Raw genomic sequence first — 26,060 nt, 5'->3', positions numbered from 1 at the left:
AATCTTATTAAAAGAGATTAAATAAAAGAAGAAGCGGAGCTGATGCCTATATGAAGGTGACACTGTCCGTAGTGCTGGCATGGAAGCCTCATCCAGCAACTTAACCTGTCCTGAAAGCTAATGTTATAATTCTAGTGGAGACTGACTCTCCTGCTGTATGAGTTGCTGTTTAGTACTTTTGGGGTAAGTTTAAATGTTTATATAAAAAAAAAAAAAAACAAAACACACAGACAAAACCCATAACTGTTATTGTACTCTCCAAGCATAAGGATACTTCATGTGTTGTAGACGTAGTCCTGAAAGGTAAAATACATATTGCTGGAAAAACAAAGAGCATTCCTAACGGTTGTGAGCAGGCAGAAGATCTAACATAACAGGATTTCATCAACAGTTTATTACCATGTCGTACTTCATTGGAAATAGTTCCAGTGCTGAGCTGAGCCCTCTGTGCTGTTTGCATCCTAGCCAGGGTAGCACCATTCAAATGCATGCGAAGCAGAAGCCAAACTGACTAGTCGGATTTTATTGTCCAAACTGTGTGCAGTGGGAAATATAAACTGACAACAAGTGGAAAAGTGATATTACATTCACAAAACTTGTGGTTAGTAGCCAAAGTCATTGGTCTGGCTCCAGATTCATATCCCATCTGTTTAGATCCAAATTGCATATACAGATCAAAGAACAAGAACACTGGTAAAAAGTACATCTACAGAGATGTACTTTCCTAACTCAGTCCCCTGCATAACATGACTATTAATAGATAGTCAGAGGTGTTTTTATTTCTCTTTCTTTAGTGCATATCTTTTCCAAATTCCCAACAGCTATTTTTCTGGTCTAGCTTTCCTAACAAGGTGTTATGTATCCTAGATTTAAAATGGTAAGAAATCAAATTTTCTATCAAATTTCTTTTCTTTCTTTTCAAATTCTACAAGAAATTCTCTGGTTCACTTTTTTTTCCTTTGTTCCGAAACAAGCATGCAAATAAAAAGCTGCAAAATACCCATACAGTAATATAAAAGTAAAAATGTCATTCCAATGCTGATTTATTTCATTAGTGATAGTGTAACTTTAAAAGAAAAAAATCAATTGAAAGTAATTTTGCAGCAGAAAATAGAACAAATTGCTGTCAGATTCCAGTGCTACTGACACGTTCCTATATCATGTTTTGATTTTGACAAGTTCTCTCTTCCTGCCCAGAAAATCTTCTGTGAAAGCATTTCTGATGGGCTGTAACGTGTGGGGCTCCTGGAACAGAAAATTGGGGAGCAGTGGGGGTGTCAGGATTAGGGAACAGGGCAACAAAGCCTGAAGGTAACCTGCAGTCACCAGGCAGCTCTATCTCATATCTGCTGCTGGCCTGACATTTGCTTTTCAGAAGAGGAAATATTTTATGAAGCTAGGGAGACAGTGTGGTATTATCAATGATTTAAAAAAAAAAAAAAAAAAAAAAGGAAAGGAAAGGAAAGCAAACCACCAAAGAGCTTTTTCCTGGGACTAGCTGGATCACAGGCAAACAATGCACCTGAGCAAACACCATTTCAGCAGCTTGGTGGTTGACAGGCAAAAGAAGAACGTCAGAGGAATCACGCTCTCCCTCCTTCCCCCCACTTTTCCCAAATTCCTTGGTTCAGCCTGGATGAAAGGATTTCCACAGTGCTGATGAATGCATACACGTGTGCCTTCGGATAAATGTACAGCTTCTGCATTCTCCCTGCTCTCCGTTTTTAGGCACTGCTTTCAGTTTGTGTGATTTCAAGCAAGAATGCAGTCCCCACCCCTTAACACACACACACAAAAAAAAAGAAAAAAAAAAAAGCCTCTCCAGGAAAAGAGAACCCAGGAACCCAGGCAAGAGGAGAGCTGAGAGGCAGCCCTGGGAGGAAAAGTAAGCACACAGAGCTGGGGGAGGTGGCAAGGAGGGCACAGACCCTGTGGCGGCAGGGAGCACCGTCCCCTGCCTCTCCTCTCCCCCTTCCCCAGCCAGCCCTTGCTGTGCAAAGCAGCGCCTTAAACCCCTCCCCTCTGCTTTCACTCTGCCACCTTTCCCTTCCCTGCTCATTCAGAACAGATGATGCTCCCTCTCACATGCAGACCTCTCCTCTCCCTTCCCTCTGCCCCAGCCCTCTAACGAGCTGCACGCCAGCTCTTCATCGGGATGGGAGAGAGCAGGGGCGAGGGAAGGCTGGCGTCTGACGGGCAGAAGTAGTGCTGCGGTGGTTTGGGGGTTTGGAGGACCCCTCCTCAGCTCTGACAGAGCGAGGGAAATCAGGAGTACCTAGGGACAGGGGTGTGTGCGTTTAAACTACCGTGCCATGTAAATGTTTTGTAATAACAGGCAGAGGGAGGAAAGGAGGAGACAACCCAAGGAGCAGAAGACGACCCCAGCTTTCTGGTGATGGCATGGACCGGACACTTTTCCAGCAGCTGTTCTACCTACCTCTCGGTCCTGTCACCGTCCAGCATCCCCAAAGTGCCAAGGCACAAGACTGATGCAGAGCCACTCTTAGCAAGTAAGTTACCTGATTTTGTTTGCTTTTCCAGTGTACTTGCTTTCGTCTCTGGCTGCTAACGATCGATAACCAGGAGGAGGAGAAGTAGCTGAGGCATCAGCTCGGCTGAGCACCGTGTTTCTGTGCCCGGCCCTGCCAGGGTGACAGCTAGAGATGTGCTGTTGTCTAACTTGCTAGCTGCCAGGAAACTCTTTGGGAAGCCAGGGATTAGATGTTGATCTTGTACAAAGGCACTGTCAAATCCAGTAAAGGTGCTATGTAGGAAAAAAACATTAAAAATAATGAACTTCTCAGATACCAGATTAGTGGAGGTCTCTGGAATACAATGGATAGGAAGAGGCTGATCAGTGAGCAATGCCGAGATACATGGAGTGACTGTGCGATCCTCACCTGGAGTCAAAGATTAAATTATTTTATAATTAGGATGCTTACTTGTCAGCTTAGGTCCAAGGAGCCCTTGTAGTGTAGTCTTCAGACAGTGAATGTTCAGCCTTTGAGGGGGGGAACAGATGATTAAATGTATCGGGAACCCCAGGGGTGTTGTGAGGTAAAAACGTGACTCATTTTGGTACCGAGTCCTGCTGCACTGGGCAAATAGCACCCAGACTCCTTTTTGTGTTAGTGGCTGCTGGTTGAGAGTAACAGGCTAACTTTTACACAGCATCTCTGCCATTTGGTTTTGTCCTGAGAGTTTCAGGAAACCAACAAAGAATTGGCAGAAAGTCTCCCTGTCCCAAAAAGCTTACTGTCTGACTTTCTGAGGTTCTCTAATCAAGCAGTCAAGCAGGCTCTTCCTCCTGCTCTTTTCCTTTGGAGCAGACAACTACCTTATAGTTGGGTGGCTTGGGGGAACAAAACTGACTTCTCTTACCGGTTCTCTGACCAGTCCAAGCAAACCTTGTCTTCTATAGCAGGTGTCTGGCTGTGTTTGTGCTGCGGGAATTGTTTGACTTCTGAGGTATGATTCTTTCCCCCATTGTTTCTCCTCACATGGAGATAAAGGATTGGGATCATTTTTGGTTTCTGTTAGAGAAAACCCTCCATCTCTGGAAGGTTCCAGCCTGGTTAGTTACAGACTCTGAAAAAGGCGAGCAGAGTTTTAGCATCATGTTCTGAGACAAATCTCTTGACTTTTGTCACACTCCATTCAGTTAGCAGTAGGGAGAGGCACTCAGACATCGGGTGAGCACTGGCACTTTACCAGCAGTGTGGTCCTGGTAGGTCTCTTTGTCTCACTGTGACTTGTCTTCTCCTGTCTGCACAGGGGTTCAATAGCACTGTTACGCTTCCTGGGCAGAAGGAGCCTGTGTTTGGTCAGTTCATCTTTGAGCTGTTCGGATGCAAGGTACTGCAGAAGCGTGAAGTGGTATTAACGTAGTTCAATTTTATTTTATTTTTCAAGCCAGCTGCAGGATTATATAGAGACTCTCAGCTGGAATAAAGGTGCAATATTTGAACAATGAAGAACCGGGACATGAGTACTTCTGGGGCCAAATTTTCCTCATAGAATTGAGGTTCTGCTTACCCCAGAATTCAGTGTGCCATGTGTAAACAGCCAGTAGCAGGAGAAACAGGAGTGTCTTATCAGGTCCAGAGTGGCTGTCTTTCTTTGTTCAGTTGTGTTTGTTGAAAGATAACAGTCACTTTTTCAATGACGCCATAAGGTCTCCCTAAAAATAGAGTCTGGGATGAAAGGACAGAGAGGCTACAGAGCGCCTCAGGCAGAGTCACTTCCTTGGAGAAGGAGAGATCAAATTGGTTTATTTTCAGGATTTATTTGTTGGTAAAGAAAATTTCGCTTGACTATTCAAAAATGATTAAGAGCACCAAAGAGCGTAATGTGATTGCATCCTTTTCACATGGACTTTTCATGCTTAACTTCTATAACTCAAGGAAGTATAAAGTAATTGACTGCAGGTTACGCTGATTATATTTCATCCACACATGGTCTCAAGTAGTAGGTACCCCTTATGTTGTGAAAACTCTGCTTTCCAGTCTTTGTTCTATAACAAATTGTTGCAGCCCGTATACCGGGGTCATTTCGATGTCTCATGGGGTATTTCCTAGTCTTCATCTTTTGTCTGAAAAAAACAATAACCAGCCTTCCATTCTCATGGCAATTTGATTTTTTTCACTCTTTTATGCATTAGTCTGAAGTTGAAATATTTAATGAATCTGCAAACTTGTGTTGTGTGGGGGATTTTTTTATACTTTAATTAATACTGTGGGGAAAAATATTTGAAATCTGTAGCTACTCAAGAGAACATTGTAAGAATATTTTTTTTTTCTGGAACTCACTCTTCTGGTTTTGAAAAAGTTCACAGTAATGACAGAAATATTATTTCTTGGCATTAGAAATAATCTGGCTAGGTTATTCATGCCAAAAGATTAGACTGTATAGGCTTTCCAGAGTAATATTTAGGCACACCAAAAATGCAGGGCCTGCTGTTGGATTGGTAGAAGGGAAGAAGAGCAGTGCAGTGAATACAGGCACTTGTTTAGGATTTTTGAAACTCTTGCTTCAATTCCCTGCCCTGCCACAGATCTCCCATGTGAGTGTGGGACAAGCAAGTGTCTCTGTGATTCGCTTCCTCATCTTGAAAAATGGGAACTAGAGCAATACTTTCTTGCACAGATCTTAAAAAATAAATAAATAAATAAATTTAAAGCATGTTACTTGTCTTGAACACTGTGAAACATTATGATACTCTGGAAATGGGGGGGCATCTCTCAACTGGCAGTGAAAGGGCTGAGGAATATTAGAACTGTGATTATGCAGCATTACATAAGAGGACAGACTGGGAGGTAATGAGCAGCTAAAAGTAAATCACAAATGTCCACACGCTCTGTCTGTCTCCGTGTCATGTTGACTTCCTACCCAGAGAGATTTTCTTCGAAAGAATGTTGTTTTGAAAGGCTGAACACCTTCTGTTTCAGTATTTCTGAGCCTAATGAACTCTGAGCAGACAGGCCGTCATTAGCTCAGCTCTGTGACATGCACAAAGTCATCTCGCTTCCTTCGGTAGCTGCCTAGTTAATCACCACTCACCCATTTTTGTGTACTGGTGGGTGGGTGTCTCCTCAAGCCCCAGAGAAGCTCCATTGTGATACTGTGCCTGTCACCACGTTCGAAAAGCAGTGCTGCAACTTAATGAAAACTCGGAGGAAATGAAAGGCATCTCCCTACTTCAGCACCGAGTGAGATTACACTTTAAAAAGCAATTACTTGGATGAGGGAGCTTTTGAACCACAGATCTCGTCTTGTGCAGTCTCCTAAGTGTTTTGCCTTGTTTTTGAATAGCATAACTCTTGTATCATTCCCCTCACCTGTGGATCCCCAAGCACTTTCCAAGCAGTCAGCCTTCCTAGCCTCTATAAGTCAGAAAGTTGAAAGGTGACATGGTTTGCACAAAATCTACCTGCCTTTCTTTTTCTCATGTACACCTTGAAAGGTAATCTTGTGTTGGCATTGTTTACTGTGGAGTCTGTTGTATACACACAGTAAATAAAAGGATAGCAGGAAAGATGCGTTTCTTAGGGAAATCAGAGCCCATCTGTCAGTCAGCAGTTATCTAATAGCCGTCTATCTTCATTTGTGGAAGGCCATCTTTCCCTGACATGTCCTGTTCCTCTGCCTTTCCTTGGGCACTCACTGTTCAGCAGTCATTGTGTTTATTCTCCTTGGGTGCTGTTGCTTGAATATGCTGCGTTCCTCTACTGGCTTTCCCGTGGTGCTAGCGTCTGTCAATCACGCATTTCACTCCTGTTTTACAGCATGACCCAAAGAGGTTGTGTGCCGCAGAGGGATCCGGGGACAGTGAGCTGGGCTCCCTTTTATGTGGCTTGTGCAAAGAGGCAGCAAAAGAACCAGGTCGAGTTTTTCAGTAATGATCTGTTTAGCATTTACTGCTATATTGATTGCTTGTTTAGTAGTACAGGACTCTTCATCTCGGAAAGCAGATGACAGAGCCGAGTAAAATCCTGACTTGAGGAGATGGGAGGGTTAATAAAGAACAGTTGCTCATTTATTCTCATAATGCGAGAAAGCATGAGCATCAGGTTTGAAACAGAAGGAAGTAATTTTTTGCACAAACTTAATGGCAAATTCATGTCTCCAAACCCCTCTTGCCTGACAGTTTAGACCTCTCCAGAAGTAAATCCTACCCACACTGAAACCTGCATTTACCTAAGTGAGACCAGCAGTTACCTAAATGGAAAAAGTCACCGTGGTAAGCAGGGGAAAAAGGCTTCTCTTGTTGTACCTTCTGCAACATCTTCAGCAAATTTCTATCTTGAACACTTGGAGCTATCAGGAGGTACATCAGCACTGCCAGGCAGGACTTGTAGACAGCTCTGCAAAACAATGCCTTCGGAAGATATTTAGCTAACCCCAGCTTGACTCTGCGTTAGCGAAGCTAAGAGCCCTAAATGTCAATGACTGCCCCCGAGTCTGTCGTCTGGGCAAAAGCTGAGCCACAGCAAGTCTGATAAAAAGCCTCTTTGCAAGGTTGATAATGCAGTGACTCACATTTCCTTTTGCAGCTGCCTGTCCAAAAGGAAAGCAGCTCTGTACAAAAGTGACATTTTTATTATCCTGGCACCATTTAACCAAAGATGGTAAATGCCAATGAAACAGGATGGTATGTGTGACTGTAAGAGGCAATTTCATGTCACAGAGCTTTGTTGGATGGAGCAGTGGTTTACAAACTGAAGTCTAAGTCTCTGTGAGATGCTTTCACGTAATTACTATTATCCAGAAAAGATGTGTATGCTTGGTAGTGGTGGCAGTATATTATACAGTAAAGGAGTAAACCAAGTCTTTACCTAGGTACAGTGCTTTTCTTTTGGTATCTTGCTATTTGTGATAAAGTTTTCCAGAGCAGTTAAACCAATAAGGGAATAATAGCAAATTTCCTAGAAGATTCTTGTGCCTAGAATCTCACAGACTGTTTGTATATGTATCACAGATTTTACAGTTGGGGAATTAAGGAAGAGGGAGAGGCACTGATTTACCCAGAATTAGAGAAAAAAAATATTGAAAGCATTTGGAACAGAAAGCTGGATAGTCTGTGCTCAAACTCCTAACCAATATTACTCCTTTTAAAAAAAATCTAATGCAAAGTGTAATTATTTTCAATAACCACGTACTGAGGTCATGTTCTCGCTGTGATGGGAGAGTTTAAGATTAAATATTGGCAGAAGTTGTAATGCTACTGAAGCTATCAGTAAAGTTCATTTAAAGCAGGAATTTTAAAGGAGCACTTGTAAGATGTTCCTAAAGATTTCCAGAAAGATTTCACTTGACCTATTGCTAAAGATCAGTAGCATTAGAAAAGTGGCGTTGCCAGTCCCTTGAGTGTTTTAGTTAAAGCAGGTTTCCCTGCGCTTTCATTAATGGACAGTCCCTCTAGCCAGCTTCACCAGAGTGATATTTCTAGAGATTTAGTCTTTTTGATTATTTCTATTCTATTCTGATCTTTTTAATATGTTTCAAGATCCTTTTGGTCTCTTTGGTATGAATGTAAAATGTGGAACCTTACGCTACAGATGTGTGTCTTGAAATCGATTGTTCTCTCTTACATACTGATAGTGTGAGTGAAATTCAGCTTCATGTATAACTTCTATAATAAAATTTATTAACAAATTTTTTTTTTAAATCGAAAACATGTAACATTTGCCTGTTTTTACATTTGTAGACACACATAGATTTATCGAAAGACTGAGTCCAAATGGAGCAATATTAGATTCATCAAACAATGCAAACAAAGATCAAAAGTAATATTGATAAGAAGGAAGCAAAGAGGTTCTCCTTTGTACCTCATTCTCTTGCAGTCAGTAGATGGGATGCTTTTTTCCCTATTAAAGAGAAAAACACAGTGATTGTTCTGACTTGCACTTGGCATATGCTTTCACGTGTTGTGAAGTGAGAGAGAGTATAATTTGACATCATCAAGCAGCCACTTTGCATGCATGTAAATAGACACGCCATAAGGCGGCAGAGGGCCACACCAATGGTCAAGGAGATTTGAATTTTCGACAAATGGCAGAAAATGGCTGAAGATACATCTAAATATACCATCACCCATCTCTCAGGAGTTCTGTGTGAGAAAAAGAAGACAAAGACATAGAGGTAGGGATTATTATTCTGCCAAAATCCTTGATGATGCTGTTTGAGGAAGGGACCGGCACAGTCCTGGGATTACCTATCCCATATCTAGGATCATAGGCAGTGGGAGCAGCAGCCCTGATTCCCCCCAGCTGACCATCCCAGAAACATTAATCCCTGCTAATTCCTGTGACTGCACTGCCTTAGCCCTGGCCCAAACCCTTAAACCAGGCAAATTTGCCAGCACAAAGAAGCTTTGGTACTGTGCTGTGGACAGATGGCTGGGCTCCCTAGTGAATGGAGCCAGCGGGTATGGTTCCAGCAACAGGCTTTGGCTGCTTCATTGGAGTAATGATTGATGGTGACTTATACAAGGGCTACGAGTAATTCTTTGCTGTTAACCAGACTTGGCTACAGCAGAATGGAAGTGGAAATTTGTTGCTTCATTTATTCATCCTGCCTCTGCTTCCTTCCCGCCCACCCTTTGTGCTTTTTAATACTGAAAAGATGAAGCTACTTTGCTTGATCTTAAAATTGTCTTTCCCAAGATACTCTTAATTGTATCTCTACACCTTTTCTCATTCACAGACACATAAGAAGATTAAAGATAGAGGGAGCAGTAATAGATTTAGTTAGATTTTAATAGGATTTGCAGAGGACAATGCAGAGAACAAACACCATAGAGAATATTGCTGCTCTATCTTTGATATCCCTAAGGCTTCTTAGGTAGTCTTTCACTGAGATTTTGTTTGTGTCCTGCATTCAGAGTGAAGACTCTCATTTTTCTGTAGAGCATGTGTGTTTTTTTCAGTAGTATCAAATCATCTCAATAAACAGGTTGCTACATTATTACCTGCAAAAATCATTACAGCCATCATTTTGTATTATTTATTTGTACCTTGTCGAGCATAGTGCTGCATGTGGACAGTGGGTTCTTAATAACTGTTGGGTTTCTGAAAGTGTCCGGTGCTTTTGTCTAGTGTCAGATGAAGTAAAAGGGTTCTGATATATCTGATTACCAGTAGGCCTGGATTCATCAAGCCTGCAGAAATATAGTTGAAGATGTTAAATTAAAAGGCTATTTTACCTTTGGAACTCAGGCTCCCAGAATAATTTGCGGAGAGGGGTGAGTATATCCAGAAGGTGATTCAGCACACCTGAAATCTGAATTATCACTGGGGTTGCTTTTCTATGCTGACTGTAAGGGAAACCTTCATGAATAATTTAGACTTGTTTGAGATTCAGGTAGGCAGTAGTGTTCAGCGTTTTATATTCACTTCTAAGGTTTCTCTTGGTATGCACCCAAAAGGTAAGGCACCAAAAAGTTCCAGTCCCTTTTGAAAATATACATTGATGCACCCTTACTTTGCTTCTAGTTGTGATCTCAGGCAAATTTCAGGTCTAAAAAAAAATCTGAGCACCACTGAAAAAAAAAAAAAAAGAAAAAGAAAAACAAGGTTTACCTACTTTACCCAGACCATGCTCATAACTATATTTTCTGGTGTTCCAGCAGTGCATTAGGCAAAGTGACTGGCAGCTGGTTCATGTTTAAAGAGACTGTATTATGAATCAGTATTTAACATCCTGTTCAATGCAGCATTATATTTAGCAAGTGGCTGTAGTGAGAGAAGTGCTGAAGCCTTTCAAAGTATTTCCCAGAACAATATTAGGAGGAATGACATGGCTCTAGCAAAAAGCTTTCCTAATGTAAAATCAGCCCGTAACCAGCCCTGTACCAACATGGAGCAAAGTTTATCAATGTAGCAATGTTTGCAGTGTTTGTGGACCTGCTCTGTCATGTAATGGTTCACACAGAGTACAGTGAAATGGCTTTTGTCTCAGCTCTTTTCCCCCTGTCTTAAACTTTACTTCTTTGTTCTCCCTCAGCCCAGCCATGGCCGGAGATTCTAGGATCTTCATGAACCAGGACATGGACATTGGAGTTGTATCCAGAGAGCCTAAGAAGATTCCCAAACAGGCTCGGGATGACGTCCCCATTGCCACTGACCGAACCCGCCTCATATCAGCAGAAGGTAAGAAGCCACGCCAGCGTTACATGGAGAAAAGTGGCAAGTGCAATGTACACCATGGAAATGTCCAAGAAACCTACCGATACCTTAGTGACCTCTTCACTACTCTGGTGGACCTCAAATGGCGTTTTAATCTTCTTGTCTTCACTATGGTCTATACCATCACTTGGTTGTTTTTTGGGTTCATATGGTGGCTCATTGCCTATATCCGGGGAGACCTGGACCATCTTGAAGATGAAAACTGGATCCCCTGTGTTGAAAATCTCAGTGGATTTGTTTCTGCATTTCTGTTTTCTATTGAGACTGAGACAACAATAGGGTATGGCTATAGGGTCATAACGGAGAAGTGCCCAGAGGGCATTGTACTGCTCCTGATCCAGGCTATTCTGGGCTCCATTGTCAATGCGTTCATGGTGGGATGCATGTTTGTCAAGATCAGCCAACCAAAGAAGAGAGCTGAAACCCTCATGTTTTCTAACAATGCGGTGATTTCCATGAGGGATGAGAAGCTCTGTCTCATGTTCCGTGTTGGAGACCTCCGCAATTCCCACATTGTCGAGGCTTCCATTAGAGCCAAACTGATTAAGTCCAAACAGACCAAAGAGGGAGAGTTCATCCCCTTGAACCAAACAGACATCAATGTGGGATTTGACACTGGAGATGACAGGTTGTTCCTGGTGTCACCTCTTATCATCTCACATGAAATCAACGAGAAAAGCCCCTTCTGGGAGATGTCTCGCACCCAACTGGAGAAGGAAGAATTTGAAATTGTGGTCATCCTGGAAGGAATGGTGGAAGCAACAGGTAAGCACTTGTCTAAATCAGTCACAATTTTGAGGGAGAAAAGGGAAAAATAGAGTACAGTTTGGCATTAAGATTTCACTGTCAGTGTCACCTGGACTGAGAAGATGTTGGGATTTATCCTTCTGTTGTGACTCATTCAGGTGGGATATAAGTCCTGGATTCATACAAAGGGATTACATGAGGATCTGTCCATAATCACTTAGGACTGATCCATGGGAAAAAAGGAATGGACTGAAGCAACTTATGAGGTCTCTTATTTTCTGTGATCAAAATTCACGGTGCAAATCCTTTTCCATTTCTCCTCAGTATTAAAAATTAGCTGTAACTCTGATATTTTAGGTACTGCTGTGGTGTTGCTATTTAATGGAGGCTATGAAGGAAGTGCCCAAGTATTACTATATCCCATAAAACAGCATGTGCTGAAACTGAATGACTTGCACATGATGTAGGACATGGATTTTCAAAAAGAGCTCAGAGAAGAAAAATACAGAAAATGCTTTTGTGACTCTAGGAACGCAGCAGCTGTTTAACAGCATAAAACAATCCTGTGTAACGGGTAGATTAGGAGATATACTCAGCTGGTTCCCAGTTTCCTCCTATGGGTGTATTTGTGGCAGGCAATGAAAGGAGTCTGCATCTGTATATAATAAATCTGGAAAAGTTTTGTGCTTCAGCTTTTCAGGGTACGTAAAAGGGAGGTGACAGTGTGCTTCTCAAGATGAGTGAACGGGTGGCCACAAAGGTCCCCAGGCTCCTTTCCACAGTTGGGATGCTGTGTATCTCCTGGGTGTCTGGCTAGTGAGGAAGGTGCTTTTACTCTGGAGTCTCACCTAACAGAATACGGCACCATGGGGTCATTTCACCACTTGCAGCTAATTCATTTATGCTACGCACTGAGGAGGAGCCAACAGGCAGCAAGTGCATTTAAGCAGCCTGAGATGCTGGTGCTCCCTTCAGGCAGGTTTTCTCAGCCTGGGGTTGGCAGCGTGCCTCGGTCAAATCAGGGTCTTCGAGGGAAATGGGACTACAGGCAGCAGGAGGAGAGAATTAGTATCTAGAGATGTAGGAACCTAGAAAGACTCAGAGATATGAAAATGCTTTTGTAAGTAATTTTTCCCTTTGGTGTTTAAGGACTCTAGTTGTGAGACAGTGCTGTGAACCCAAGGTTTTTTTCTGGTGGGGTTGGGAGGTGTCCATCTTGTTGAAGCATAGGCTCTCTCTGAAACACTTGCAAGGGGTTTCTGCTTGATATGAGTCCTTGGTGGTAGCAGCATCCTGACTTACAGACTCTGGGCCTTTGCTTACAGTTAATATTGTCCCTTTCTTCTGGTTTGTCCTTGTTAGTCTCTTAACAGCCAAACATAGGGGGAAATAGTCTCAAATCCCTGCAGTCCAGACCTTCACACCTGAAGACAGCTCTCTAGAGACCTAATTCAGTTTCCCAGTATTTCCCTCTAGTCATTAGGTGAATAGCAATAGCTGAGTTTTTCAAACAGCTAATGGGTGGTTATGTATAGATTACACTGCACTTAGGTTGGAGTACTGTATTGTACGAGTGGAATTCATGTGGCATTGCTAGGCAAATATTCTTTCCCAGCAGAATATTGTAGAAATGTGGCAAAAGAAGGGGTGGGTGGAAAAGAATATCAAAGGGGAGGATTTGTAATGGAAGCTTATTTTGTAGCCTAAACAATTACCAGAAACTAGAACCTCGTAATCTGAGCGTGGAATGCAGTTCCTTGCACGTCCAAAGCCTCTTTCCTCTCCGCACAGTGACACTATCAAATTCTGTTTGAACAGCTACTGCACTGCCATCCTCTTATGAAAGCTCAGCCCCTGCTAGATATGTGTGAGAGGAAGTCATTATCAATAACAACCTCAAAATGAAAAGCATGGCATAGGAATAATATTGCTTTACAAATGGGCTCCTCTCCCAGACGGATTGTACAGGCCAGTGTGTAATGATATTAAGGAGCATACATCTGTGGAAATGATTTGTTCTGGTCTCAGAAGGCAGGCTGTGAAACTTCAAAAATGGAGCTCGAAGAGACAGTTTGCATTGAACTTAGAGCAGAGCGGACCTCAGATGCTGTTGTTATCAGACTCAGAGGCTGAGCTGATTTTCTGAACACATGGTAGCCAGGCGAGTAATATTTTGCCATGACAAAAGTGGCTTGCAGAAGTTTCTGCTTTCCTGCTTTGTCCTTGCACTTCATGATATTGATAAGCCCATTCAGGGGTCCTTAATCCCTACCTCCATACTTTAACCTTTGCTCCCAGCAAATTCTTTTGGTTCTTTCCTCCCTATCACGCTGTTCAAGCCCTATCTGCTTTCAGGAATGGTATAATTTACTTGCAGTGTGATTCTATTAAATCATGACGCTATGACAACCTGGTCAGGTTCAGGACAGTATGAAAATACAACGGGCCATTTGTTCCCTTAGAAACCCCTATGAAAAAATCAGCAGCCATGGTCACAGCATGCAGGGGTATAACTGGTCAGCATACATAGCACTGCTCATGGTGCCCGAGAGGGAAGCAAGTCCTGCGTGCTCTCCCAGAGGTAGCTCAGCTCTGTAGTTGGCAGGAGGAAAAATTAATGGAAAGTTACCCAGTCTTTGCAGATAGCAACAAATCATACCCTGAATAGAGCCTGCACTGGTGGGGAAAAGAGCTATATTTTTCATAAGGTTTTTGGAAAGCAGGTCAGACCTGACTGCGCTTTGGTGATTGTCAACATATAAATAACTGAAGAAATTTTAAGCATAATTTCTGAGTAGAAGTGTGAATACTATTCACTGAAACATTCAGGACAGCAATTTTATAACCATTTCCAGTAGTTTTAACCAACCACACACATTACAAATGAAATGCATTGTCCTCCTCTCAAACAAGTAACTCTTCTCACTGACATTTACGTTTAATTCCTATCCAGTGGAAGGCAAAGATGGTAAATAGTTTCAAACAAGATGTGTAGAAGAAATTCTAATGAGTTGGAACACTGTGAGTCACTGTTTATTTGTGTTTTGGTTGTTTGTTTATTTGTTTTTTACAAAATGAAACTTGATTTAAAACAATGTTTTTGTTTCAAGTTGACTTGAATTTCTAAAATGCTTCAAGTTGTTTGTTTGTTTTAACAAAGACAAACATTGTGGTTTAAGACAATACTTTTGTTTTCCAGCAGACTTGAATTTTTTAAAAGGGTAAATAACAACAAACTGAAGAACACCAACACACAAGAAACACATCAGCCAGCCTAAAATGCAGTGTTTCTCTTTTCCTGAAGAAGAAAATAAACATTTTATTAGTCAAGTGAGAGCTCTCCAGGGACCCACAACTATTTTACTTCCTAACCCACGAAGCCAGCTGCAGCAGAAAGCCCACTGGCAGGGGTGTTTCCGATCAATATTTTAGTATGGTTGTGGCACTGTGACTTGACAACAGGTTAAAAACACCAAAGGGAGACTGAGTTTCTGGGCAGATCCGGGGTGATCATTGCTGAGTGAAATAACCACTGTAAAGGCAAAATCAATATAGATGACAAGTGTCCTGACTGCCAGTGCTGCTTTGTGGGCATCTTGAAAGCAGCAGCATCACTCACAGCGCTTACTTAATGAATTGGCCACAGAGATTACTTTAGGGAATTAATTCTCTTGTGCCATATCTTAAAGGGACACTTGTCGAGATCAGCTGGCCCAAATTTGATCTACAATAAAAGGAAAGAAACTGAAGGTGAAAAATCTGTTTGCTAGGTGAATACATTTTTTCTTGCCACAGTGAAAACAAAAATCAGAGCCATCCGGTCGACAGAGCAGGGCTAGGCTGTCGTTGACCCAAGCCTCTTGCCCTTACCCTCCTGATGCCTAATTCAACTTATTACATCAAGCAAGGCTGCCAGAATGCAGAAAAGCAGTGGAGATTTGCACACCTCCTCCATGTGCTCGCATAGCAAACTGGGTTATGTGGTGAAGAAATGGCTGACACAATTAGAGAACATTGGAGGCTCCTTTTTTTTTCCCCCCTCACTGTCATTCCATGTGATGAAGCAGTGTACATAGACTTTCTGGAAAATAATTTGAAGACACTCTCTTCCCTTCCAACTTTCCCGTTTTGCTGCTATTTACTGACAATTAACCAAAACTCAATCTCTCAGTAGCTGTCCTGCTATCCTCATTCTGAATCTACGCTGTCCAGTGTTGCGATTGTCTGGGCAGACATACTGGTGCTTTTTACTTCATCCTTGGTCCTCACTGGTTTTCTCTGCCTCTTTTTTCCAACCTATATTAAATAACCCACAGGAGACAGTCCAAAGGCCTGATTAGTCCAGCGGCTAAACAAAGTTTTAATAAACTTTTAAGAAAGGATAGGTATATACGCTTCTGGCTTACCACGGTTTCATGATTGCAAGCAATTTACTCCCGGTCAGGATCCTGCATCTCCGTTCCTCATCCTGTCCCTATGAGAATGTAACCTTTTTGCACCTCAAATTATCCATCTTTACAGAAGATACAGTAAAATTTTGTGGCTGCAAATTAAAAAAGTCATAGTCACAACATAAGAAATCCTGAAATTAGTCATGATTTTCTTGGGAGAACAAAGGAAGTTAATTAATGAGTGGATTTTTCATGCATTCATCATCTGGTTTGGGTTGTCTTGTTTTGCTTTGCATTTTGCATATAAATAAGTTTTCTTTTCTGCACGAAGGACCTTGCAGAACTGTCACAGAAACTGCCTATATAATTAAAGGGAAGAGCCAGACACCTCCAGTCATTCTTTTCACAAACTGAGTTGTCTTCCAGAGGTGGATGGTAGCAGGCTACTCATCTTAGGTGCCTCTGCAGTCCCTATAAATACCTTTGTGAGGGGCCTAAACTTACACAGTGTAAGCCTCAGGTTCTGCCTGGTAGAGACATGGCAATTGAACCCAAGATTTTTAAATCTTAAGGTCCTTACTTTTTTTTTTTTTTCAGTGCCTGGGAGCTTTTACATTCCTGGAGAGCATTCAGAAAAATTAAAATCCTATTACTCTTCTCTGGCATAAAAATAAAAGTGAATCAAGGGCAGACTCTTCTTGTAGAAGAGACAAGCATAAATAATTGGAGGACCATGATCCTACCTTCTAAAATTCCTTTTGAAGTTGGAGGCATTTTGACTTTTTGGAGGTTACAGTGTTCTTTTGTCTGATTAATGCGAAGGGACTAATAAATTTTATAACTATCCAAACGCTGGTGCTAATCTAAAGGCGTGTATTGCTTAATTAGAGTGATAGAATTAAATTTTTTATAACTACTGCTTGCCATCAGTCTGTTACTATACCTCTGAGTCCATCAGTTCTTCCTCTGTACTTTTGCAGTGTAGGTGGAGCTCAGCTCAAGGAGCAGAGCATATTTTATGCAGCTTTAGTGTACCTGGTACAGAGGAAAACGTCACCCTGCACACAGTAGCGTATAAAAACAAGGACATAGAAGTGAAATCTCTTCCAGCAATATCTATGTCTGAACTGCAGGGAGAGCCCAGCAAATATGGCAAACATACAGTCAGCATCCACAGGACGTGCTGCCAACAGATAATCACTGAGCTCTGTGGCATTTAAATGAGGAGAGTTAATTTTAGGCTGATGAAAAATGTTGTCTTGACAGCCCCAGGGGTTGGGATATCTCTACCCACTGAGAAAGTCCAGGCTGTAACAGCACTGAAAGATTCAGCTATGCTGCTGATGTGATCAGATTGAAGCCTGTGGCGATTTCTTGAGTCTTGGTCATGCTTTGTGGCCCTCTTGCCCTTGCCCTCTCCTGTAAAACTGCCAAGAAGGGTACTGGCTGTGCTGGTACATTAAAAAAATGTGCATCCTCCAACAGTCGGAGGGAGACCGCTGGTTCGTCTCTGGATAACCAAACAGCTGCAAGATGCAGTTAGATTTGGCCTGTGATAATGAAGTTTGATTTAACTGGTAACCTAAGGGTACACAAGGCCTGGAAATCGGGAGCAATCTCCTGCAGAATTTCCCCTTTCTTTAGCAGTGTGGCAGAGCCAGAAGCGTCTGCTCCAGTTGCATAATCAGTGGCACTGCAAGCAGCGAAACGTTCTGAAATCTGCAACTCCCATTGAGTACACTGCAGAAAAAAATAGGCTCCTTACTGAGTGAGCCATCAAATAACTGCTTTTTATCAGCATGTATTAACGTTCTTTTGTCTTTGATAAAATGTAAGCTGCTTGATCCCAACTGATTTTGATGACAGAAAAGTGCCTTTTTGGTAGAGTTCCCTGACACCTATTTTACCCACTAATCTTTCCTCACTGACTCTCTCTGTTCTTGAATGTAATGAAACACCTGGTTTAATACACGTAGCAATATATTTTGCATCTTTTCATCTTCTGGAAACTAGAAACAAGCAGTTTAAGAAGGCTGCCTTAAACAGGAACATGCACAAACTGTTATAGAGTCTGTGATGTAGTGACTCCAGCCAACAGACCAAAAATCCGCTTCTTAGGGTTCTGCTATAATGAAATTATCATTAAAACTCTATGAATTGCTTATTGCAGAACCCGAAACCAGGAGACAGCCCGCTGGTCTCCAGCTTTCTAAAACCCTTGGAACTGGTTCCAGCTTTATTGAAAACTTGGTGCATCTGCTTACAACTTTGGGCTTTTTTTTTTTTCTGGTTTCAATTAAAATTGATTTTTTTTTTTCAACTGAAAGCAAGGCTATGAATTTATGAGATGAAAAAGCTGTAGCTAAAACTTGAAAGTTGAAGATTTTACATACTTTACATGTTATACAATTGACAGTTTGTACAAATTTATATTAAGAATACTTTTTCATTTTTAAACCAGATCGTTTAGGAGAAAATTAAACTTTTAATGGTCCCACTGTCTGGAAAAATCAATATGCTTGACAAATACAAATCTTGGTGACTTTTATTTGGAAATAGGGTTTGAAACACATCTGCTTGTACTGACAAAGGGGAAATGAGGATATTCTTTTGGTGTGAAGCATATTTAAATAAAAGGCCCAAGTCACCAAATACCACTTACTTCCTTTTCTGTAACTATACCAAATATCCACTCTGCTTAAACCCCAAAGATGTAGTTATATCTATTTTAAGAAAAGGATTAGCAGCATTTGTCAAGACCAAAAACGTTATGATTATTTTTGCAAGAAATTTGAGGAGCCTGAAATCTCCCCCAGCTTCTTGCACGTGCGCTCTGAGATGTCAGTGCTTGGGGCAGGGCTGGGCAGGACAGCACCTCTGCACCGCGGGAGAACAGTAGTGGCAAGGCTGGTGTGGTTCTTGATGGATGTCAGCGTACGACGTGACGATTCACTACACCCAAGATGTCCCATGGACTTGGGTAGGCAAGGCTTGTGAAATGAAACCGCTTATTCGTGCGGAGACCCCAGAGCAATGTCTGAAAGATGTGAGTTTGGTGAATTACTCAGCCCTGGTGCAAGCCGAAACTTTGATGTTCAGAGCACGTTGTATGCAAGTTGAAAGTGGCTGCATCCATGTGCTGTTAATAAAAGTAAGGTTTATTGTTTCCACACCTCCTCTGTCATCTTTTTGCAGTTATAGAGGCAATAATTAGCCAGGGACATTACAGATGCATTAATTAACCAGGCTGGAGAGCACAGGGCAGCCTGCAAAGCAGGCACTTAATGGAATTTGAAGCAGAGACAATGCTGTTGTTTACTGGGTAATGTAGGAGTTGCCAAGCAGTATGTCCCCACGCAATTAAAATACCACTGCACATGTGCTAAAAAGGAATATTTGAATGGGATTATGAAGCAATTACAAGTTGTCTTATTGTGCTGGCTCTGTGTACCCCTGGGGTTACAGAAAGCAGCTCCTGCAGGAAGCTGGCAGTGTGCAGTATTTGGTTGATGAAAGCTTTCTATTGTTCCTTCCTTAATTGAATACTTACAGCAGGAGATAACTGTGATTGTGTCTCTGGAGTTCAGGTTCACTGTCAGGTACTGCCCCCAGTGACAGAGCTATTTCAGGCCCTCATTACAAGGCAGGAGTTCCCCTTGGGTGCCTCAGGCCCCCACATTTAGCAGGGACACCCCATCTTGGCCCTGGGCTCCACAACACAATACCTTCAGGCAGCACCTGGAAAGCCACAGTACAAATCAACCTGTTCGTTTACGGGACCGAATCCCATGAGGAGGAGCGGCCTCCTCTCCTGCTCTCATCTCTGGGCTTTGAAATTGCTCAGAGCTTGGAGGAAGCACCTGAAGGCCTTTGTGAATTTTGGTACAAAACCAGCTGTTCTGAAGGAAAAAGGGCTAGTTTATTTTAACTGTCTCCCTAACATATGTGCACCTGTTACTGGTCATCCAGCATGAGATTAGCCCTGCAACCCTGCATTATTGACCCTTTAAACAGTCTGTGACAAAAGCTTTTGCACTTGGGGATGAATGGTATGATAAGCATCAGTGACACAGGTCTGAGAAAAAAACATAAAGTTGGCAGGACTCTGCAAGCTGCCTGCATGTTGAGCTGCTCTTTACAAGCTGATAGAAGGGAGCGAAGATTAAAATGTCTTCACCTCAAGGACTGAGGAGCCCAGGGCAGGCGATGCTGCACGTAGTAGCGTCACCTGAAGCATATAGTCAGGAGTGATCTCCACGCAGATTTTTACTCCTAAAGCAAAAGCTGAGTTTTCTGAAAAGGTTCTGAAAAGTAGAGTTTCTGCTTAAGGTAAAAACACTTGGGGTAATTTTCCTCTTCCATTATTGTATTTTTCATGCAGCCTCTGCATTTCCTGGTTCCTGCTGGTCCAGGAAGCAGACACGCTACAGCACTATGACTAACTCTGTACTTGTTGTTCCTGCCCAGAAGCAAGTACTCCTGCAGCTCTCCTTGGGGGAAAAAATTGGCTTTTCTGTCTGAGAAATTTCCAGTTCTGTTTTGCTAAGTGTTACGTGTGTCATTGTCCCTCTTTTCCCCTTTCAAGAACCAAAAGAAACTATACATTCCTGTCCTAGTAGTTCTAAGCTAAAGAAAGCAATAAAAGACAGGTAAAACCATCAGTGTAACTTGCTTGTGTGGGTGTCTTTTAATGAACTATAGCAATTATGACAGGGAAAGAAAAAAAAGAAAAAAAAAACACTTTTCAAAGGTGCCCTTTTTTAAAGGAAAATTTTTCTGATTATTCTGAGTTTTCAGACATTTACTTAAGTTCACATGAATACATATGATCTTTCCTGAAGCATCTGACATTGATATTTTTCCCCTGTGCATTGTTTTAGATTTCTGTTGCTGTACCTTGGGCTGTGGGATGGACTTGGAAGTATTGGTCGGGAACTGGATTAAGTGCCTATTTTGAATGTGTTGCAAGCAGGCCTATCTCTCACCCTCCAAAAGAGAGCAGTGGGAAAACTTTGTGAAGTCAGGTTTTCTAAATTTCACCAAAATTAAGTCCATAAATCTAACATATTTAGGACAAGCAGAAGACAAATAGTTGGAAGAGAAGTCAACCTTGACTTCTCAGTCAGCAGGTGACTCCAAAAGAAGTCATTTGCAGTTTTGCCAAAGCTGAATGCTTACACCTGCTCTGCAAAGCTTCTCTTCAAAATTTATCAAAGTACATTAAAAAAACACTGATCCTTGGGAGAAGAAGCTGGACAAAATCAGTTTCATGTTGCCCACTGTTCATTCAATATCTAATCCATTAATGCATTGATTTCAATATGCTCATGAGCTTGCCTGTGTAATGTTGTGGATTTTGGGTCAGCAAACCTGATACAGTTGGATGGAACCCTCCGAAGGTATTTATAAGCCAGCACGCCATATAAACCACTAGGAGCTGGGGCCTTCTCCACCTTTCAGGCTATATCACTTGTCTTAACCTGAGTGCAGGAGGGAATAGCTGGTAGGGCTGTAGCTCAAGTGGGACAGCGTCAGACCCAGTGGGGGTGCAGGCAGCCAGGTGCTTTGGCAGGGCAGTGCTTCGTTCTACTGTGTGAGGCAGGATTTGAGGTGCATTGGCAGGGTCGTATGTCGTTTTAGCACATGGTTCACCAGAAGTGCTGCTAGTAGCAGCCGCACAGGCAAGCAGCATCTCAGCAGGGCAATGTGAGGACAGAGAGAAGCTGCTTAGAGATACCAGACTGCAGACCCTTAATGCAGGGTTTAGGATACAATCTGAAGATGTGGTGTCGAATCCACCCTTTTTCCTCTGAGGGCTCGGCTTTTTCGTGATAGAGCCTTTTGTGAGACTTACTAAGCAAAGGTTTTTTCTATGTCCCAGATCAATCCGGTATGGAGATAACATGAAAGTGCTTTTAAACGAAAGAAGTGGTTGGGTGAGCATGTAAGGAAGCTTTGCATTTAACATCCCTCTCTTTCCATCCAGGGATGACTTGCCAGGCTCGCAGCTCCTACATGGACACTGAGGTGCTGTGGGGACATCGCTTCACTCCCGTCCTCACCCTGGAGAAGGATTTTTACGAAGTTGACTACAACAGCTTCCATAGCACTTACGAGACCAACACTCCTGTGTGCTGTGCCAAAGAGCTGGCTGAGTCCCGCCGGGAAGGCCAGCTCCTCAGCCACCTCTCCAGTGCCACCCTCCTGAGCGGGGGCAGAGAAGCAGAGACAGCAAGAGGGGAAGAAGAGGAAGAGGAAGAAGACAGGGAGCCTGCAGGAATGAATGGAGCCAACGGGACAGCAGGAGAGGTGAAAGAAGATCTGCCTGTATAACACAAGAACTGCTGGACAGTAGATAACCACATACACTTACTGGGAGACTGTGGCCCAGCGAGTCAGGAACTGGCTGGGAGTCAGGGACCTGAGATTTGTGTCCAGATCTCTACTGCCTGCCTGTTCCTGGCGAGTCACTGCACAGCACTGTGCCTCAGTTTCCCTCCTCTTTTACCTGTACAGTGAGGTTCTGAGCTTTGCGCTCTTTCGCAAAGTATTTTGATCTCTATGGACAAGGCTCACTAAATACAATCATGATTAAAATTGGAATTCCCACCACTGACTGTTACAAAAGACATTCATTGGACGTTCAAAACTTATCCCCCCTCACAAGGGTATTTAAAAAGTAAAACTCTAGAGTCTCCCATCTCAGTATGAAGAATGTGATTTCATACCTTCACCTAACTTGTGAGTCAATGTGTTGTAGACATTGTTACTGCTTAATTAAAAGAAGATGAAAAAAACTCTCTGGTATGTAGTGGAGTGTTTTGTTTTCATCATTTTTGCAAACAGAGTGTAGTTTAGTTAGTTTAGTGTTTTCCTCCAAAATCACAGTCATTGTCATTTATTTCCCGCAAAATGTGTGACGTTAACAGGATAGTTTTCCATGTAAACCTTTAGCATGTTTATCCAATGTTTTTGACTATCCTCTCAAACTGAAATGCCATCTTTGTGCACTCTTTTCATGGAATCTCTGATACATTTCTTAGGCTGTCCATGATCAGAGAAAGGTTGGATCTTCCTCCAGTAAAGTTTTTTTGTTTTGTTTTGTTTTTCCCCTGTCTTGGGTGTCCCATTTCCAATTGATTTAAAACAAAACATGTAGCCATCTGGGAGCTTGAAATGATCTGGAATTTCACAGAGTCCCTGGAGTAGGTAGACTGGGTAAGTGACAGTTTGCAAAATTGTCTGCTCTTCCATAAAATACATACTTAAAATAAGGGTTTAGATGATGATGTTCTTATAGCTAATGGGAACATGCACTGACATAACTGAAGCCATCTGGCCACACTAGTGCAAGCATGCTGGTTGGCATTTGGCCCTGCAACATTCACTTTTTGTGAGCTGGAAGACACAGTAGTGCAGAACAGGATTAACATGACTGAAGTTTTGTTCTGTAAGTTGCAATAAAAGAGCTGGTGCAGAGTGTCTGCTTTGGGTGGCTTCTCTAATGCAGCTGCATCAGATTATTTGCACAAGTTTCCTTCCTATAAATAAGTCCGAAACAGGATCAGCTCCCCATGTCCTGTCAATGGCAAGCAGTAACATCTCAGTGGGTCTAATGCTAACCTGCTGGTAACTTCTGCAAGTGTTTCAGACACGTTTTGTCCTGCAGGTCAATTAAGGTTGCTATTCCTGTGAAGAACCAAATTAAGTTAGCAATTTTGGTCTTTACAAGAGATAGGCGTAAAACCATAGCTCCACAAAGAAGAATTTACATCCAGAAAAGGGATTTTTGCCTGTTAGGTGGGAAAATTGCTAGAAATCTGAACAACGTGGGGAAAAAAAATAGCCTTATTAGAGAAAATCTTTTGTTACCCCCCAAAATCTATTGGAAAAATAAGATTCCTGCAAGATTACTTCTTTATCAAAATGGAACTTTATTCTTGAAGAAAGTATACTATGCAAGCATTACATTGCATATAAGCACTGTATGTATATCCATGAAATAAATATATATCTTAGTAGGGATGGACTGGACAGCATACTAGGATTTTTTTCTCTTGATATTTGAAGATGATAAAAAAATGGCAATAGAAAGTTATTCAGGATTAATAGAATGGTGCTATTGACATGTAAACAAAGAGGAAAATAATATATATAGGGTCAGTGATAGTATTTTTAAGAGACCTAGTGTTATAATGCAAGTAAAAGGGAAATGTATATTTCTTTCTAAGGGGGTTGGAAAAATGAGCATGACATGGCTGGGTTGTACTTAAAACTGTGTTGAGTCAACATTCAGCTTGGCCTGCAGGATATAGGAATTACCATTATCTTATGCAGTAAGTTTGGAAATGCATTTGAAGTGCTCATCAGTTCTAGAAAGCATCCTGTAGACATGAAGAGTGAAGTATTTTTCAAAGAAATGCATTTTAGTTTTTCTGCTTAGCTTCCATGTTTTCCATACTAAGCCTCAGAAGAATAGAGGGAGAAAAAAATGGGAGAGGTATCCTAGAAGAGTATTCTTTTTCTCAGCTGACTTGCCCAGTTCAATTCAGCACGAGAGGGCCTGCTGGGCCCCTTGTGTCATTGCAGACAGAGAGAGCTTGGAAAATGCCACTAGACTGTAGCCATATCTTTCTTCTCCTACCTGGTTTTCACGCTCCAGAGAGAAGCTAGCCATCTTCAAGTAGCCAAAAAGTTATTTCACATGCTCATTGCCCTTGAGATTTCATCACACAAAACTGCTCTTTCCTAATACTGTCAAGTCTGAGACATCATATAGCCTACATGTTAGGAACGCTTGTTGTTGCATGTCAAGTATTAGGGGCAGAATAATTGCTGAATAGTGTGGAGTTGGGGAGGAGGTGTGCACATCTATTACAATGCATGGGATTAAGGCAAGAAGTGTATTGCTCTCCTTTTGAGCAAAGCGCTTATGCAGCTGTGTACTCTGTCGGCTTCCATGGACTACTTATGTGTTTGGAATTTGCACATATTCCTAAGTACCTTGCTGAATACATGCTTCAAACAGTGTCAGTGTGAGCATTAGCAAATAACTTCCCTGAGTGCTGGAGAACAGGCAAAACATCCTCCTGTGTTTTTTTAATAAGCTGAGCAGATCTGGAGGAGGGTCTCCTCGGGAGCTGAATGCACCTTGTATTTGATACAGAAAAGGTGGGGAACCGTACTTTCAGGTTGCGTGGCACTCAGTTACGTGGGTTTTGGTGATGCAGTCAAGTCGTACCCTTCAAAAGCATTTCAGGCAGGCCTCAGCATTGTCTTATGTTCTCCTTCTCCTGAAATGCTTCCCAATGAAAGATTTACTTCATTCAGCATGTAGAACTGTTCTGAAAGTAAAAGGGTGCCCCTTTTCCTCTTCCAGGAATGTCATCTCTGAAATGTGTATCAGTTTCCCTGCTGTTCCCTGAGCAGGTGTGGGACAATAAACCATGGGAATAAAGCATGGCCAACCTACTCCCTGCTGTGATGAAGGTTTCAATACAGGTCTGTATCTCTTATGTGAGCCGAAATAGCTCACATGGATGTATCCACCCACATAAATAACCAATATATACTGTACACTCATCAGCCTCTGCACTTTCAGAAATGTTAATAACTAATACTCCACGAGAAACATTTATAGCCTGTAAACACACCATTCATCCACAAATAACCATTCACATTTATATAATGCACTCAGTAAACAAGCTAAAAATACATATTGAAAACGTTGAATAATTATATCTGCCTTACAAATGTATGAGTGATAAGCAGAATTTACAACAGTAGCCATCCACAATAACATATACAGTCTGTGTACATAACACAGCTAGTGCTCCTGCCACACACAGGACAGGAGCTGTCCCTATTGTGTGTGTACACAAAGTGCACACAGTTATTCACAAACACCCACCCACTCACAAATGTGCATACCTGAATCCTGCATATTAGACCACCACCTGAGGACTCTATTATTCCTCCTGAGTACAGGTGCCTTCATACAGACGGAAACGTACACACCGTCTCTCCAGCAGGCAAACCTACGTGTTCAAACGCTTTTCCATCGTACAGCTAAATACTGCACTGCACAGCACAAACACACCATGCAGCCCTCAGCAGCATGAAAGTAATTTGATTCCAGGTATACATTTCTGTCCTGCGATCATTAATGAGAGTTTTTGAGCACACAAAAGCTATATTTCTTTATTTTTCTTCTTGTGGCAGAATAGTTGGGGAACAC

The 26,060-nt window shown here is 42.1% G+C and overlaps 1 protein-coding gene across 1 annotated transcript; it reads left to right on the top strand.

Moving 5' to 3' along the window:
- The first annotated feature begins 2,004 nt into the window (after positions 1–2,004).
- Positions 2,005–22,638, top strand: KCNJ5 (potassium inwardly rectifying channel subfamily J member 5). Its single transcript, XM_013188645.3, has 3 exons — positions 2,005–2,510; positions 10,504–11,450; positions 21,810–22,638. Exons 2-3 carry the CDS (start codon positions 10,511–10,513, stop codon positions 22,154–22,156), a joined length of 1,287 nt encoding a protein of 428 aa, XP_013044099.1. The 5' UTR covers positions 2,005–2,510; positions 10,504–10,510; the 3' UTR covers positions 22,157–22,638.
- The last annotated feature ends 3,422 nt before the right edge of the window (positions 22,639–26,060 follow it).

This window comes from Anser cygnoides, chromosome 21 (genome assembly GCF_040182565.1).
Source record: "Anser cygnoides isolate HZ-2024a breed goose chromosome 21, Taihu_goose_T2T_genome, whole genome shotgun sequence".
In the NCBI taxonomy this organism is placed as follows: Eukaryota; Metazoa; Chordata; class Aves; order Anseriformes; family Anatidae; genus Anser; species Anser cygnoides.
The sequence above is the reverse complement of the archived record's forward strand: the minus strand, read 5'-3'. Positions and strand labels throughout refer to the sequence as shown.